Source organism: Gopherus evgoodei, chromosome 5 (assembly GCF_007399415.2).
Source record: "Gopherus evgoodei ecotype Sinaloan lineage chromosome 5, rGopEvg1_v1.p, whole genome shotgun sequence".
Lineage (NCBI taxonomy): Eukaryota > Metazoa > Chordata > Testudines > Testudinidae > Gopherus > Gopherus evgoodei.
The window spans coordinates 79312859-79331697 of NC_044326.1; the positions used below are offsets into that span (position 1 = coordinate 79312859).

General features: G+C 40.9%; 1 protein-coding gene across 1 annotated transcript in view; it reads right to left on the bottom strand.

Annotated features, from left to right (window-relative positions):
* Positions 1–18839, bottom strand: part of RAPGEF2 (Rap guanine nucleotide exchange factor 2) — a 330483-nt gene that overhangs the window by 74477 nt on the left and 237167 nt on the right. Inside the window, 1 exon segment of the mRNA XM_030563572.1 lies at positions 4528–4659. Coding sequence (XP_030419432.1) covers positions 4528–4659 — 132 coding nt within the window.

The following is an 18839-nucleotide window of genomic DNA, read 5'->3' on the forward strand; positions in this document are numbered from 1 at the left end:
CTTGATTCAAATGAACTGCAGCTGCAAAAAAAAGAATAGTAGTCTTCTAACTTGAATATGTATCCACTGCAGCAAGATGCCATGCTCATTTCCCTTACAGACTAAACTAGAGGTGAGAGATTAATGATTTATCCTCATCTGTGAACAGTCAGAAAACATACCCTATTTCTATCCTGTAGAAAATAAATGAAGTATGTAAATGTTGTAGAACAGTGGTTTTCAACCTGTGGTCCATGGACCCCTGGGGAGCTGCAGACTATGTCTATGATTTCCATGGATTCCGCACCTCCATTTGAGCTTTTTAAGGGTCTGCACATGAATAAAGATTGAAAAACATTGGCATAGAATATCTATCATGAAGATCTATGCATAAGAATGCACATCACTGTATCTGAGTGTATACACAATTTTTTATTTGGAAAAAGCACAGCTTGAAGAGTATTTGCACAAAAATAAAAAATCATGGAGTAATATTCCATTTTATATTTTCAAGTTATCTGAATTCTTTATTATATAGTGATTATGGGTTATTAAAATAACAGTTTTGAAAATTTATCTCATTACACGGTAGACTGAACAAATTTGTACCAGGACATTTATAAAAAATGCATAATTTTAAATCTTGTTTAAAAACAGGCACACATGAATTATTGCAGCTTTCAGGTTAAACAATTAAGACAATATATTCCTTAAAATATAACGAATAATAATGCACCTGGAACTAGCAGATTAAAAGATTAATTTAAGAAAATGTATTTGAAATTTTCATTTGAGAAAAATCACATGGATTTATAGGTATAAAATCATTTGGAACTAAAAAAACAACAACGAGTTATAAATTGCTGAAAAAAGGTAATTACAAGAGAAGTGCTGACACAGCACTAACTATAGCAATTCTCCACATCAGCATTTCAAAACTCAGAATCCCCAGAATGAATGATATTTTTGGCTATTCACAGACTGAAATTCACCCCTGCACAAGGCCTGGTGCTCACTTAAAAGCAAACTTCAGTGGGGCTTAAGCCTTGCATAGGCCCCTCTGCACCAGGGTAAATTTCAGTCCCTACTGCATGAGCTTTAATTTTTCTTTCCTGGTGGAAAAGATTTGACACACATGAATTTGACAGGAAGAGATACATTATTTGTAACAAGTGTCCACAAAATCAAAATGGCTTTAATGTCAATGATCACTTTCATAAATTACTACTTATTTAAGCACAAGCTATGGACCTCCCTTAGCATAACTAAACTAGCCTCTTAAGTGAGGCCTTTTAATAACTTCATTTACACTGATTGGCTTGTGCAGGATTCAGAATAATATTAAGTTTGTATGTGAAGGATTTTTAGATTGATTTTTTTCATGTTCTAGAGTCTAAATAAAAGTAATCAGCCTCATTTACAACAGAACATTAAAAGAGTCCTGGCTGGGATCTGCAAAGGAGCCTAAAGAAATTAATTGCCAAAAGGCCACCCCTAACTCCCTATGGTTCATTTGAAACCCCAGCCAGAAGCTAAGTAAAGGTAATTCTATTACTGCAAACTTAACTTTAGCAGATAAGTTCCACGCACTGGAAAATACACTACAGTACAAGCTCTGTTATCCGGCACTCAATTCAGCAGAAAGCTCAATTAACCAGCATTTCTGATATCTCCAAATACAAATCTTCAATCTAGTAACTGGGACTAGTATACTGCCCAGAACATTATGAAATTGCATATTGCATAAATTGCATTCTGCACTCTACTTTTATGTAAAAGAGGCAGAAGACAAGTAAGCAAGCTGATATCAGGGATTTATTTTAAAAAGCAGCTCCCAGGGTGTGTAATAGGGTCATAATAGGCCCAATCTCCTACACCTACATTGATACTTATTGTTGATAATGATGACGCTGCGGCACTGCAAGATCCTGAAGTGCCTTCTGAATCATCAAAAAAAGGATTAAATTATGTTCAGTATAGTTTTAGTGAGAAGTGTATTTTTTAGTGATCTGGGTGTACGCCATGCACTGCCCATAGTGATATGTAGTGTCATAAGAGAACCTACTGTACAGAAAACTTTACCTGTATACACCTAAGTGCTTCAAGAAACCAATCACTCTGCAGTGAAGAACTACTACTGGATTGGTGAGTATCTGTATACTATTGTATACTTTATTCATTTTATTGTATGCTAATTATTTGGGGGAAAATACTCTCAGTTAACCAGAATATTCAATTAACCAGCACCTGCTATTCCCCCAACATGCTAGATAACAGAGCTTTTATTGGGGGTAACTATTCCTTTGTAGCTTCTATGAACATGGGATTTTGAATTCCATGAAGCTGAATGTGGGGGAAGATCTTTTGGACAAACCTTAAAAATCCAAAAGTCTTGTCTCCTCTTCATGACCATTAAAGAGCCATTGATACGGGTTTGCTTAAGGCTCTGCCAAAAGTTCGCTGCCATTGTTCAGTGGAGTACCTATGTCCTTGTATACCTAATTTAACCTGCAACTAGCTCACAGAGACAGATGCATTCCATCGCTATTATGTGAATAGAATTTGTAAGGCACTTTGGAATCTTTAGAATAAAAACGCACTTACACTGTGAGACAATGTATTAATTCCCCAATTCCACTCAGTATATTCCCAAATTCTGACCCAGAGGCACCATTCTCTTAGAGAGGCAAAAATTCTGATTTTGAAGGTAAATTCACTGTACTTGTCACACATTCCTAACTGTACAGTTACTTTAATAATTTTGTTAAAATAAGTCCTTATGATACTGTGATTACTGTATAAACTGAGCTGAGACCAAGACTTTAGCCAGTCTTCAATTACAAAGAGATTCCAGGTTTATCCACCAAATCAGACGATCACTAAAATCTAAAGTAATTATATGCAACAATTGGTCAAGTTCAAAATAGCTGATTAAGGGCAGCCAATATCATCAACATGCACTCTGGAGAACACAATATCAAATACCAAGGGAACTAAAAATCTATGCTTCTGCATATATAGGTTTTCTCCCTTAATCTAAATTACTATTTTTTTCTAATCTACTCTCTACTATCTTACCTATGTAAACTTCTGATAATTTTGTAAGTGGCTTTATTGCTCCTATAGTAGGCAGCAAGTGGTTTATGAAAAACTAAAGTGTGAACAGTATTCCAAAATACTTTTAACAGTTAACTCCAATTAAAGTTAATTCATTTGTTTCAAATTCACTTATGCTTCCCTACATACACATTTAAAACTGTACATTTTCCTATTTATAGGTATAAATTCTGCCCTCCAATACTTGCCTGAAATTCCTTGAATTCAGTAGGAGTTGCACCATGTGTGCATCAGACAGAGTTTAGGAATATGACTTGTTTTTGTTTTTATTTCAAATATTTATGTTATTTAGATTTAGACAACAAGCACTCACCAAATGCTTTGAAAGCCTTTAGATAACTTTCACAATAAATCTTTGACTACTCAAATCACTCCAAAAATATAAAAAGATATCCCAGCAAAAATATAAAGAGATATCCCAGCAAATTTATGAAAAAAGAGGCCTCCACAAGAGGCATAACCATTTTAAAAATTCCTCCAACTCTTAACCTGCCACTTCCCCAAATACCTAGAAGAACAGATGAAATATGCAAAGTATTAAAATGAAGTTCTGATAGATTAGGGAGACTGCGAACAAAATGCACACTGTTGGCAACTCCCTCCCTTACACTAAACATGTTCCAGCTCAAGAAAACCCACTAATTTCAACTGTGGCAGTTTGGCATCAGGAGAGACAAAGTCTCTCATATACTAGGTCATAAAGCTTAAATTCTAAAATTTCAAAACTTCCAATCTAACATTGTGTGAAACATTTCTCTCCAAAACTATAAATACAAATAGAGTCAATCAAAGTTCATACAGAACACGTTGGCTTGTATTATGGTCATTTCTCTAGATGCTGCCAAGTGGCTCTGATAGTTACAAGTAAATGTTAACGCCAGGTCTATAAGGCAAAGTTTTATCAGCACAGCTCTGTGTGATAGGAGTGTAGGGAAAAAACAAAAACAGCACTCCTAAACTATGTCTCCTCCCCACTCCCACCCCCCGCTCACCGCCCAATGTAGAGACACAATTATACCAGCGTATGCTGCATTTTCACTAAAGGGCTTTGCTGGTATAGCTATACCAGCACAGCCTTTGTAGTGAAGACTAGACCTAAGTAATACCTTCAAATAAATAGGAGAATGTTCATCAGATTCGTTAAGTTACCAATCATGAGTTACCTTTAAATGTTAGACTAGTATATGGATCAAAATCTCAAATTGCTCCATTTTCAAAAGAAAACGTACTTCCTTGTAAATAATTTGATTTTTCTTTTGTTTCACTAAATGAATATTGACAAAAAGCAATGAAATGTATATTCAACATTAGGTGCGCCAAAATACCTACATTACAGTTCATGTAATCACTTTTAGGCTGACATTTTGGAATTAAAATATTTATCTTAAGAAAACTGTTTGAGGAGCTGGTATTTATGAAATACTGTCTTACCTGGTAAATATCAGAAAGACTGCTGCTTCCAGAATCACTAGTGATGCTACATCCTGAGTGACTAGAGGTAACGTGGGTCACCTGTGGGTGGAGACTGTCAGTAAGATGCAGTTTTGTGAAATCTGCAGGAAGCTACAGATAAGGTAGAAAAAGCAGCATTACAATATGGTTCAGGTATGCACTCCAAAACGCATTTAAATTGTTCATGCCGCATTTTACTCCCTGCCAGGACCAAAAGCTGTACAAAACATATTAAGAGGGCCCTTGGAGTCTGAGGATATAGCTTGCAACTTTAAGATTTACAGTTAAATTTGCTAACAGTTCAACAAGTATCACAAGTGTTGGAGAAAAAAAATAAAAAACTTGCTTCAATGTAACAAGAGATACAAAGACCATATCTAAAAACAAACACTGATGAACAAAATGCAAGACTTCAATTCTAATGCTATGTTTAGATATAACTAAATTCCGTGAGAGCCTTTTGTCAGTTTAAACAGTAAGGGTTTCTTGAAGGATGGGATTAGGAATGACCGATGTTACATAGTAATTCCTCACTTAACATTGTAATTATGTTCCTGAAAAATGCAACTTTAAGCAAAACAATGTTAAGTGAATCCAATTTCCCCATAAGAATTAATGTAAACCGGGGGGGGCAGGGGTGTGGGTGTTAAGTTCCAGGGAAAAAATTGTTGCCAGACAAAAGACATTATATGCTGTTTGACTCTCAGTTGTGACTAGGGTAAGTGAATATCCTCAAGCCCCAGGGTGAGGGTGTGGGCCAACAACACCCCCTCTCCCCCAGGCCAGCAGAGTCCTCCCCATGCAAGCTCTGAGGGTTTAGGCTCGATAGGGGAGCCAGGCAGAGCAGGAAAGCTGCAGCACATAGGAAGGCACACTGTGCTGCATCCTTCCCCAGCACCCAAGGGGGATGTCTCTACTGGCCTCTGAGCAGCAGATCACACAAATGGCTGCTCTAGATAAGTCACTGCCCTCTCTCCCCCCAACTGGGGAGACCAGTCATCTCCTAAGGCAGTGGTTCTCAAACTTTTGTAGTGGTGACCCCTTTCATATACCAAGCCTCTGAGTGAGACTCCCCTTATAAATTAAAAACACTTTTTTATATATTTAACACCATTATAAATGATGGAAGCAAACTGGGGGTTAGGGTGGAGGCTGACAGCTCGCGACCCTCCCATATAATAATCTCGTGACCCTCTGAGGGGTCCCAACCCCCAGTTTGAGGGAACCAATCTGCCGGGTTGAATGATATGCTTGGGACACATAACACAGAGGCACTGGGCCTCTAGATCCCTGCAGAGCTGGAGACATCCATAGGCTTCTGGCAGACCTTCCTCTCAGAGCGGCAGCTAATCCCGAGAGGAGCAGGTGAAAGGAGCAGCAGCAGCGATCTCACGAGAGGAGAAAGCAGTCCTGGGGCAGTCGCTTTGCTGAGGCAGGTTGCCCTCAGTTGCTGCAGCGTCTGGGAGCCAGTCAGAGGCAAGAGCCGTGAGTGATGGGGCAGCTTGGTGCTAGCGCAAGGGGTGTCTCTAGGTGCAGGAAGTCTCGCGGCGGATCAGCAGCTCGTTCTGCTACTGGGTGAGTAAAAAACCTGCCCTGGGCAGCAGGGGAGAGAGCCTGTAATCCACGGGTACCGACTTTTCAAACTGACAGGTGTTCAACCCTCAGCTCTGCCCCAGGCCCTGGCCCCACTCCACTCCTTCCCACAATGTCCCACCCCACCTCTTCCCACTCAGTTCCGCCCCCTACCCCCAGCACACCATGTCCTCACTCCTCCCCTTTCCCTCCGAGCCTCCCTGCATGACACAAAACAGCTGATTGCAGCTGGCAGGAGGCATGGGAGGGGGAGGGAGGTGCTGATCTGTAGGGGGCGGGGAGTGGAGGACATTAGAACATTGTGCAACTTTAAATTAGCATGTTGTCTAATAGAATAGCGACTAAAACAAAATAACTTTAACCAGGACGACTTTAAGTGAGGAGTTACTGTAAACTTTTCAGTAGTAAAGCACTTTGAATATGGATTTTCTATACCTGTGTCACTGAAATCAATTATTATAGCACAAGTAAAACCTGCTTGACTCAACTATCAGTCACTCTTTAAACCATAAACTCAGACAACACACAGGAAATAAAGCAAAACTAATAATTTGCAGAGCTATAAAAATTATTCAGCAACCAATGTAAGTGAACAATTTAAGCAACTGCAGAACCCTATTTGGTCACATTCCAATAAAAGAACAGGCATTGCTGTAATCACTTCAAACACCACTAAACTGATTAAAACCCTAGCAACTTAAACGGTTTACTCACCAAACAAGCCCTTATTCAACCCTAGCTGCCCTCCATTCCCTACATTTAAGGTCCATATTTTAAAGTGGTTCCATGTGTGTAGCTCCCATGGAAATCAATGTAAATTGTGTATAAAAACTGATAGCTGATTAAAGGCCTTCATAAAGCGAAATAACAGCCAACCTAATTACAGTACAATCTGAAGAAATATTTGAATAGTTGTTCAGTCATATTACTGAAGAGCTAATATCCCAATCCCACCTAACCAAAAGCATAAAAGTCTATTCTCCATTTACACCATAATACATATTGCAGACAGGCAATTTAAATATTGCACTTTTTGTAAATATATACAGCCAGTAAATATTAAAATGATACTGGATATTTAAACCATTTTGTGTGTCCAGCAAACTCTATTACAGCGGTTTTCAAACTTTTTTCCTGGGGACCCAGTTGAAGAAAATTGTTGATGCCCATGGCCCAACGGAGCTGGGAATGAGAGGTTTGGGGTGTGGGAGGGGGCTCTGGGCTTGGACAGGGGTTTGGGGTGCTGGAGGGAGTTAGGCGGCTGGGGTGCAGGAGGGGCTCCAGGTTTGTGGGGGCTCAGGGCTGGGGGTGAAGGGTTTGGGGCGCAGGAGGGGCTTCAGGTTTGGGGGGTCTCAGGGCTGGGGTGGAGGGTTGGGGTGTGGGAGGGGGGTCAGGGCTCTAGGCTGGGGATGAGGGGTTTGAGGTGCAAGAAGGGGTTCCAGGTTTGGGGGGCTCAGGGCTAGGGCAGCAGGTTGGGGCACAGCCACAGACTTACCTCTAGCAGCTCCCAGTCAGTGGCGTAGCCAGGGAGCACCGCAGACCGCACTGCACCCCGGAAGTGGCCAGCAGCAGGTCTGGCTCCTAGGCAGAGGTGCGCAAGCGGCTCTGCAGAACTCTTGCCCACAGGCACCGCCCCTCAGTTCGTATTGGCCACTTCCCAGTAAATGGGAGTGCAGAGCCAGTGCTTGGGCAGTACACAGAGCCCCGTGGCTCCCCAGCCTGGAAGCCAGACTGCTGTTGGCCACTTCTGGGGCACAGCGTGGTGTTGGAACAGGTAGGCACTAGCCTGCCTTAGCCAGGCACTAGCCTGCCTTAGCCAGGCAGCACCACCGACAGGACTTTTAACATCCTGGTTGGCATTGCTGACCAGAGCAAGGGGACCCAGCACCTTACATGCTGCGACCCAGTACTGAATCACATCCCACAGACTGAAAAACGCTGCTCTATTACATATTTCAAATCAGCAACAATTTTATTATGGGGGTATTGATATGAACTCTATAGTTGAAGTTGCATTGAGTTTTTCACTTATAATAAACAGGACTAAACTTCTGTTTTACAACTCAGTGTCTGATTTAAGTCTCCAAATTTGGCATATTAACTCTTTAGAAGGCAATTCAATTTACAATAATTCTTTTAAATAATATTTACTCACTTCTGCCACAAAAACATTTAAAAAACCAAAATGATCTGTATTCAAATTTCCTTTGTATTGCTCACAATTTTTTGGAACTCTCTAGCTAGCCAATCACAATCTGCACAAACTCAGAACTTCTCACACAGTATCCTGATTGGAGCTGTGTAAATAACTGATTTTTTGGTTTGCTGGCTGAAATGAAAATTCTGGAAAATATTTCAGATGAGCCCAAAACAAAAAATGGTTTTCAGTTATATACAACATTCTGTTTGATCTGAAATGAACTGTTTCATTTGAGGCATTTATACCTTTTTTTCTATTAAAAGTAAAGCTGTTGATTAATCACAACTAACTCATGCAATTAATTAACAAAATTAATCACGATTAAAAAATTTATCATGATGAATTGCAGATTTAATCACGCTGTTAAACAATAGAATATCAATTAAAATCAATGAAATATTTTTGGATGTTTTCCTACATTTTCAAATATATTGATTTCAATTACAACACAGAATACAAAGTGTAGGGTGCTCACCTTACATAATTTTTAATTACAAATACTTGCACTGTAAAGATGATAAATAGTATTTTTCACTCCTCATACAAGTACTGTAGTGCAATCTCTTTATTGTGAAAGTGCAACTTAAAAAAGTAGATTTTTTTGTTACATACTACACTCAAACACAAAACAATGTAAAACTTTAGAGCCTACAAGTCCACTCAGTCCTACTTTTTCTTCAGCCAATGGCAAAGACAAACAAGCTTATTTACATTTACGGGACATAATGCTGGTAAATTATTATTTACCACGTCACCTGAAAGTGAGAACAGGCATTTGCATGGCATTTTTGTAGCGGACATTGCAAAGTATTTACGTGCCAGACGTGCTAAACATTCATATTTACCTTCATGCATCAGCCACCATTCAACAGGACATGCTTCCATGCTGATGATGCTTGTTAAAAAAAAATGTGTTAATTACATTTGTGACTCAACTCCATGCGGAATAATTGTATGTCTCCTGCTCTGTTTTATCTGCATTCTGCCATATATTTCATGTTACATCAGTCTCAGATGATGACCCAGCACATGTTCGTTTTAAGAACATTTTTACTACAGATTTGACAAAATGCAATAAAGGTACCAATGTCAGATTTCTAAAGATAGCTACAGCACTGGACTCAAGGTTTAAGAATCTGAAGTATGCCAATGCCGAAACTACAAAACCCGGACCACTAAAAATGAAAATCAACCTTCTGCTGGTGGCATCTGACTCAGATGATGAAAATAACCACGTCGGTCCGCTCTGCTTTGATCATTATTGAGCAAAACCTGTCATCAGCTTGGATGCATGTCCTTTGGAATGGTGGTTGAAGCATGAAGGTACATATGAATCTTTAGCCCATATGGCATGTAAATATCTTGTAATGCTGGTTACAACAATGCCATGTGAATCCTGTTCTCACTTTCAGGTGACATTGCAAACAAGAAACGGGCAGCATTATCTCCTGTAAATGTAAGCAAACTTGTTTGTCTGGGCGATTGGCTGAACAAGAAGTAGGTCTGAGTGGGTTCGTATGCTCTAAAGTTTTACACTGTTTTATTTTTGAGTGCAGTTATATTTTGTACATATTTCTACTTTTGTAAGTTCAACATTCATGATAAAGCGATTGCACTACAGTTTTGTATTGGGTGAACTGAAAAATACTACACCTCTACCCCGATATAACATGACCGGATATAACACAAATTCGGATATAACATGCGGGCCGGGGCTGCACACTCCAGCGGATCAAAGCAAGTTCGATATAATGCGGTTTCGCCTATAATATGGTAAGACTTTTTGGCTCCCGAGGACAGTGCTATATCGGAGTAGAGGTGTATTTCTTTTGTTTTTTACAGTGCAAATATTTGTAATAAAAAATAAATAAAGTGAGCACTGTACACTTTGTATTCTGTGTTGTAATTTAAATCAACATTTGAAAATGTAGACAACATCCAAAAAATTTTAAATAAATGGCATTCTATTATTGTTCATCAGCACGATTAATTACGATTACTTTTTAATCGTGCGATTAATTGCAATTTTTTAAATTGCTTGACAGCCCTAATTTAAAGTAAAATACATTTGAAAATGTCACTCACAACACCCTTAGAGAAGGTGGTGCTGCCTCCCTCACACCTTACAGCTACGTGTCTAGATTTCTTTGACACGAAGGAAATGCAGAGCACTCGCATGTCCAATACAAGCTCTCAAAAATCTTAATACACCTTTGTGAGAGTTTATGTTATTTTTAAAGTAATAACAGCTTATGCAACAATTGCTCATATATCCAAAATCCAGTAGATAATGCAAACCAGCACAGTCTGAACCTGAGTAAGCCAATCAGCTTCTTTTTTCATAATGCCTTTTAGATAGCTTTGCTACTAGCTACAGAATTCCCTTCACCAGCATTAGAACAATTCTCCTCAAGTCATAACCCTAATGAATGCAACCCTCTAAGGACCAATTCCAAAAACTCTGACCAAAAGTAGTTGTTAAATAATATTCAATTCCGGAACGTATAGTGGTTAAATCTCAACATATTTTATGCAAACAGCAAGTATTTAGTTTTTAAGACTCAAAGAACATAGGCACAAAGACTCCAGTATAATTGATAAAATATGGTGTAAATTAGGGGTTGGCAACCTCTGGTATGCGGCTCACCAGTGTAAGCACCCTGGCGGGTCGGGTCAGTTTGTTTACCTGCCACGTCAGCAAGTTCGGCCGATCGCGGCTCCCACTGACCGCACTTTGCCATCCCAGGCCAATGGGGACAGTGGGAAGTGCCACAGGCTGAGGGACGTACTGGCTATGGCTTCCCGCCACCCCACATTGGCTAGGACGGTGAACTGTGGCCAGTGGGATCTACAATCGGCCAAACCTGCCGATGCAGCAGGTAAACAAACTGGCCTGGCCTGCCAGGGTGCTTACCCTGGTGAGCCGCGTGCCAGAGGTTGCCGTCCCTTGGTGTAAATAAAAACAAACCTCCTGAATTCCTAATACTTTACTAACGTAGGCTACTATTTATGCCTATACTCCAGCATCTAGTCAGTTCTAAAGTAGCATATTAGAAAGTTCTCCACACAATTAAAGTAATATTAAGGGATTAGAATATTTCCAAATAAAAAGTCAATCTGAACTAATTAATATTGTACCTCTTCATTCTAACTTTTCAAGAGAATTCAAATAAAATTTTATCTATTACTAAAATATCAATTCTAGAAAATTAGTCTATGTAGAAAAAATAGTACACTGATTATACAGTAACTCCTCACTTTAAATTGTCCCGGTTAACGTTGTTTAGTTGCTGAACAATTAGGGAACATGATCATTTAAAGTTGTGCAATGCTCCACTCTTAGGCCATGTCTACATCTAAAATTTTGCAGCGCTGGTTGTTACAGCTGTATTAGTACAGCTGTATAGGGCCAGCGCTGCAGAGTGGCCACACTTACAGCAACCAGCGCTGCAAGTGGTGTTAGATGTGGCCACACTGCAGCGCTGTTGGGCGGCTTCAAGGGGGGTTCCGGGAACGCGAGAGCAAACCGGGGAAGGAGACCAGCTTCGCCGCGGTTTGCTCTCGCGTTCCCGGAGCCACCCTGCAAACCGCAGGGAAGGAGACCTGCTTGCTCGGGGTTCCGGGAACGAGAGAGCAAACCGGGAAGGAGACCAGCTTCGCCGCGGTTTGCTCTCGCGTTCCCGGAGCCACCCTGCAAACCGCAGGGAAGGAGACCTGCTTGCTCGGGGTTCCGGGAACGAGAGAGCAAGCCGGGGAAGGAGACCAGCTTCGCCGCGGTTTGCTCTCTCGTTCCCGGAACCCCGAGCAAGCAGGTCTCCTTCCCTGCGGTTTGCAGGGTGGCTCCGGGAACGCGAGAGCAAACCGCGGCGAAGCTGGTCTCCTTTCCCGGTTTGCTCTCTCGTTCCCCGAACCGCCGAGCAAGCGGTTCTCCTTCCCTGCGGTTTGCAGGGTGGCTCCGGGAACGAGAGAGCAAACCGGGAAAGGAGACCAGCTTCGCCGCGGTTTGCTCTCGCGTTCCCGGAGCCACCCTGCAAACCGCAGGGAAGGAGACCTGCTTGCTCGGGGTTCGGGGAACGCGAGAGCAAACCGCGGCGAAGCTGGTCTCCTTCCCCGGCTTGCTCTCGCGTTCCCGGAACCCCGAGCAAGCAGGTCTCCTTCCCTGCGGTTTGCAGGGTGGCTCCGGGAACGCGAGAGCAAACCGCGGCGAAGCTGGTCTCCTTTCCCGGTTTGCTCTCTCGTTCCCCGAACCGCCGAGCAAGCGGTTCTCCTTCCCTGCGGTTTGCAGGGTGGCTCCGGGAACGAGAGAGCAAACCGCGGCGAAGCTGGTCTCCTTTCCCGGTTTGCTCTCTCGTTCCCCGAACCGCCGAGCAAGCGGTTCTCCTTCCCTGCGGTTTGCAGGGTGGCTCCGGGAACGAGAGAGCAAACCGGGAAAGGAGACCAGCTTCGCCGCGGTTTGCTCTCTCGTTCCCGGAGCCACCCTGCAAACCGCAGGGAAGGAGAACCGCTTGCTCGGCGGTTCGGGGAACGAGAGAGCAAACCGGGAAAGGAGACCAGCTTCGCCGCGGTTTGCTCTCGCGTTCCCGGAGCCACCCTGCAAACCGCAGGGAAGGAGACCTGCTTGCTCGGGGTTCCGGGAACGAGAGAGCAAACCGGGAAAGGAGACCAGCTTGATTACCAGAGGCTTCCTCCTTCCACGGAGGTCAAGAAAAGCGCTGGTAAGTGTCTACATTGGATTACCAGCGCTGGATCACCAGCGCTGGATCCTCTACACCCGAGACAAAACGGGAGTACGGCCAGCGCTGCAAACAGGGAGTTGCAGCGCTGGTGATGCCCTGCAGATGTGTACACCTTCAAAGTTGCAGCGCTGTAACTCCCTCACCAGCGCTGCAACTTTCTGATGTAGACAAGCCCTTACACTGTTTGGCTGTCTGCTTTCTCGACAGCTGGCAGCCTCCCCACACCCTCTCCCACCCACAGCACCTCCCGCCCGCCGGCAGACCCCAACTATAGTACTATATTGCATGTACAGTATGTTTGTAAACACACAGCACAAGCACAGAACTCCCCCTACCCCCAGCATAGTATTAAAATGCTTGTTTAAAATTGTTTAAAACTTATACCTGTATTAAATTGCTTTTTTAAAATTGTTTAAAATGTATATAATGCCTTTTGTCTGCAAAAAAAAAAATTTCCCTGCATCCTAACCCCCTATTTACATTAATTCTCATGGGGAAATTGGATTTGCTTAACATTGTTTTACTTAAAGTCGCATTTTTCAGGAACATTACTACAACGTTAAGTGAGGAGTTACTGTAGTAAAATTCAGTCAATGCTTTTTTTTTTTTTTTGGGGGGGGGGGGGAGTTCAACACAACATGCTTATACATTAGGACCTTTCTTATTCCAAGATGTAATTTTCTTTAGACTAAATCTGTACTTTCCAAGATCTAAAATAATTTAAATTAAGAGGACTGCAACTTCTACACACATTCTATGTGCTTCTGAATATAAAATTACAGTGTAGTCCCAGGGCCAAGGTTGGTGAGTCAGTTTCAATGAAAAAAAATTGTTTTTTTAAACTCCTCCATCAAAATATTGATAATTTTACCCCATTTTTGCACAACAAGCACGGTACTGTATCTGGAAAAAAAATATTTTCTGTGATGTAATCTAAGGGAACACTGGCAGAGGCAATTTCTTATGTACTACTGGTCCTTTGGGGGAGAGGCTTCTCATATCTTTTTTTCCCTTGAATGTTCAGAGGTATTATTGAATGTGAAAGAATATATGGCTGACAGAATTGCACAGGAGGCAATTTAGGAAAATCATTATAGTATCCAGTCTTACACATATGTAACTAACCCTGACATATCTTTATTACACATGCACCAAATTCAGTTAAATTTTTATGGAGTTGTTGACAAGTTACCCATTTTCACACCAAATCTACCTGACAGAGAACCACACTGGTTATCTAGATAGATTTTAAAAAATTAAGATTATGGCAAAGTGCAGGGAAAAGTCTATTGCCTATAAGATACTTGAGAAAAATAGATTCCTATTGACTAAAGGAAAGATGAGCCCATGAAAGTAAGTCTATTAATTTTCTATTAGGGATTAATGAAGTCAAAATATCATTTCACATACACAGACACTGTTCTTTCAAATAAAACAATCACCCAGCTAAAGGAGCATGCATCCCATTTCAGAGAACTCCTTAAGAGAATCAACACAATTTCTTTTTAAAACTGTAAAATTAAATAGTATTTTTTCCATTTTCTTTACCAACAATTGTGAAATTATTGTCCTTGGGACAAAAACGATCTCAGACGTGAAATAAAGTGTTATACCTTTAAATATATAATCACATCAGTTTTTGCTGGTACAGACTAACACAGCAACCACTCTGAAACCTTCCTACCCTTAAAGTAGTATTTTATCACCACCACTCTCAAAGTGAGTTACTACTTAATTGAGTGCAAAACCAACAATTACTTCTCTCTATAGATGTTCCTCCTAGTTTAAGAAGAGCATGATCTTTCTTGTTCTCTAGAACATGCCTTGTCTATGCAACAAAAGATAGGACTTGATATATCCTGTATTCTAGTTCATAATGGGCTTCACCCTGGGTTTCTTATTTACCAACTTCAGTGTCACCTCTGGCAGAGTAAGGAGCTCAGGATCGGGCTCTTGCTGTATATTTCTTCATATTTGTTAATACTATGCTTCCAAAAATATTACAAACATAATGTAGGAAATCAGATAAATCTGAAAATTTACAGTCAGTGGGACAGGGGAAAAAAAACAGCAAATATGCACTTGCAGTGTGATATAGTAACAGAAAAGGCCAATGTAATTTTCTACTACATAAATAGGCCTCTAAATGTCTTTGGTAAACACCCACATGTAATGTTGCATTCAATTCTAAGAACTAGATTACCAAATAAATAAAACAACAGGGACAAACAGGAAAGTTCAGCGAAGACTAAAATACACCAGGAAACTTATGAGGAACTAACTTATGATTAAAAAGATTGAAAGAGTTAAATTCATATAAATTGACTAATACCCAACTAAGGGGTGGAGGAGCGCTAGAGACATGTTATTAACCTAATGAGTATCAAGAAAAATGTCCAATTACGAGGTGGAATCCCCTCCTTAGAGAAATGATGGAAACTTCCATTCCTTGAGATATCAGTCTCATGATATTTGGTGCTTTTCTTCAAGTTCCAGCTCCTGGAATCAAGTGATTTTATGAAAATCTCAGCTTTTGTTTTAAAAGAAAGACAGGAGGAGGAAAAAAGGCTCAAAATCCAACAAAGAAAAATAATTTTTTTAAAAGTTTCATGATTTTTAAGGCAATATCATGATTGTTTGGGGTTTGATTCACGATTTTGAGCATCTGGCATTGTAACAGATATCCTACACTAAACTCAACAAAAATACTAGAAAATGTACAAAACAATTCTGCATGATTGGGAATGGAGACAGAAACATGACAAGAAGGGATTTTTTTTTTTATCTTTAACTTCTATGATCACAATAACATATTCCAAGGGTGCCAAACTTCAGCTCTCGAGCCACATGCGGCACTTTTACAGTTAAACTGTGGCTCCCTCCATTCCTCCTCCATTCTCTACCTACCAGACTGTGGTGCGAAGCTTGGGGCTTCTGCCCTGTGGCACCAGAGTGGGGGGGCAGGGGGCACTACTGGGCTTCTGCTAGAGACAACTGATGCCTACCAGGAGGGTGGCACAATTTAAAGGTTTGCCCCTCCCAACAGCTTGAGTCTTGCCCTCAGCTCACCCTCAACAGCTCCTCCCCGCAGTTCCAGGTGTTAGTTCTGCATGGAGAGGCCACTGCAAACAGCTGGAAGCTGCAGGGAGGGGCCGCTGTTTTAGCTCCTTGGGAGAGGCAGCAGCAAACGCAGAGACTCTCCCAACAGCTCCCCGCTGTTTGCCACTGCTTCTCCCCATGGCCACAGCTCCCAGCTTGCTGGCTCCACCAGTTGCTGTGCAGAGAGGGGATCTGGTAACACCATGTGATCGAGTGGGGCCAGCAAACCCTGGCAAAAATCTGAGGGGATCTTGTGCTCCTCCACCCATCCCCTCTGGCTTCTGCCCAGCAGGGGAGGAAGGTCTTGAAGCTTCAGCTCCGTGGGGCGCACCTGCCAGAACTTGGGGCTTCAGCAGGAGCAGGGCTGAGGCCCTGAGCCCAGGCTGAAGCCCCAAGACTCCCATTCCTGCAGGGCTGAAGCCCTAACCCCACCACTCCGCACTGGGGCTGAAGCTGTCTCATTGAAGAAAAAAAATATTTTCTACAAGATGTCACTGGTCAAATAGGAAGGGTATTAATGGTTATTCCGTATTCCTTCCTCATTGCTATTAAAGGAGAAAGAGAGGAGGATGAGCTGCAATATATGATTATTTTTATGATTTGTATTGAGATATCACTGTGACTCCAATCAAAATGAGGCATTGTATGAAGATGGCAACATAAAACATTTCATTGTTTGGTTCTACCACAATGCTAAAACACTTGCTTGTCACCTATAAGAAAACATTTATAAATATTTGGTTTGTTACATTAACCCAACCAGCAGAAGCTAAATGAACACTACCCAGACTGCAGGAATAAGTGACTGTAATAAAGATGATGGGAATTAATCTCACTGGCTACTTCAATATAATTCTTTCACTAACCAAGGGAGACATCAAGGGAAACATTAGTTCTATGGTTCAGTGATTTTAAAGGCAGCAGTCAATATAAGTAATTACAGAATAATAAAATAATTTCTATTGATTTTTGTCTACAGACATGATGCAGACTGACATGTGCAGTGAAGTGTTAAATTTAAAATAAATATTTAAGTTATACAAGGTGTCCAACAAGGATGCTACTCGTTAGTGAGTCTTTACTCATTACACAGCTATATTGTGCACAGAATTTGCTATCATCCAAAAATGGAACACTCAAAATTAAGACCAACACACTGAATGACCATTTTTAAGCAAGTTTTTCATCTGTCTCCTGCACTGATAAACTTGTATATTATATGCACACTATAAAAAGAAACACAGATGTTAAAATTAAACCAATGGCTTATGGCCAGCTGATCTAGAAGCTATGCAAACAGTATGAGGAAAGCTTGAATTCTTTCCATCTCAGGTTGTTCAGAGCTGAGGACTGCTATATACTATGCACCTCGTAGTGCTCTGCAGTAACCTCCATGTAAAGTTAATGCTCTGAGTACAATTTTCCTCAGCCTGAAGGACTGACCGGGTGTGAGTGTGGGCGTGGGTGCGATGGTAAAGTAATTTAACAGGGTGTATTCAGGGTGGGAAAAGAGTTCTTATGAGCTCTAAGGAGTAACTTTCCTCCAGGGACAATTTATGAGGTGCACCACTGGAATTCAGTATTGTTCATTCATTGCATAAACTTAAATTTAAGACAGAAAGGTCTTTGATTACCTCTATGTTCTCTATGCTTAATCATCACAAGAAACTGCTCTTTTTTGTATACAATTTTTCAGTCCATCACTGCCCTTTTTTAACTTGTTTTTTCCTTTGCCAACATTACTGACACTGCTTTCAAAACAGCGATTAGCATTTGCCTGTTCATGGAGCTCAACAATTTCTTCTTTTAAAGAGCAAGCATAAATATTCCTTTTAGTATACACAAAAAACAACAACAATCAATGGATGGAGAGCACCTTATAAATGAGTTAAACTCTCCCCATGTTTTCTCACACAAACAATTAAAATGAACGTGAAGAGAAGACGCAATGCATAAAACCTGAGATGGGGGAAAGGAAACAAGCTGAAAGAGTGCAATTACCTCAAATTAAGGTTAACATTGAGATCTTTCAAACTAAAAACAGCTTTCTATTGTGCTTGTATTGAATGGCTACAATTAAATGACAAAACCATTTAATGTAGGTTTTTACGCAGCTGTTAGTCTTCTTTCCTCCGCCCAAAGTTACAGGGTCAAGTTTGTGCTCAGATACATGGGTGCAATTCCCAGTCACTTAAGTGAAAATTACACTCGTGCTCCAACAGAAGAATTTGGCCAATCTTTACAGCATTTTCTAGGACATGTAATAATCAGATTGGAGTCATGATTTCTCATACAATATTATTCACTACTACACCACAAATAAATGAATTAGTCTACCATGAGTGCACATGCAAGCTGGTTTCTGTTTCCACCCTACATGTATATGGCAAGGGAAAGCAAAAGTAGAAGTTTTAACTATATGTATTGGCAGCAAGTACAATCAGACACTTGGATAGGTGCCTTTTTATTACTGTATAAAATATAATAAGACAATAAATATTTTCTTGTTCTTATTTATATTTTTCATTTCTGTTTTTCCAATGCTGTACACACACACAGTTTTCTATTTGGAATAGTACATAAGATGGAACAAGTGAAGAGAAGTTTGCATATTTTTTCACAATTAAGGTATAATTCAGAAGAATATTGTAAAAAGTCTTGCA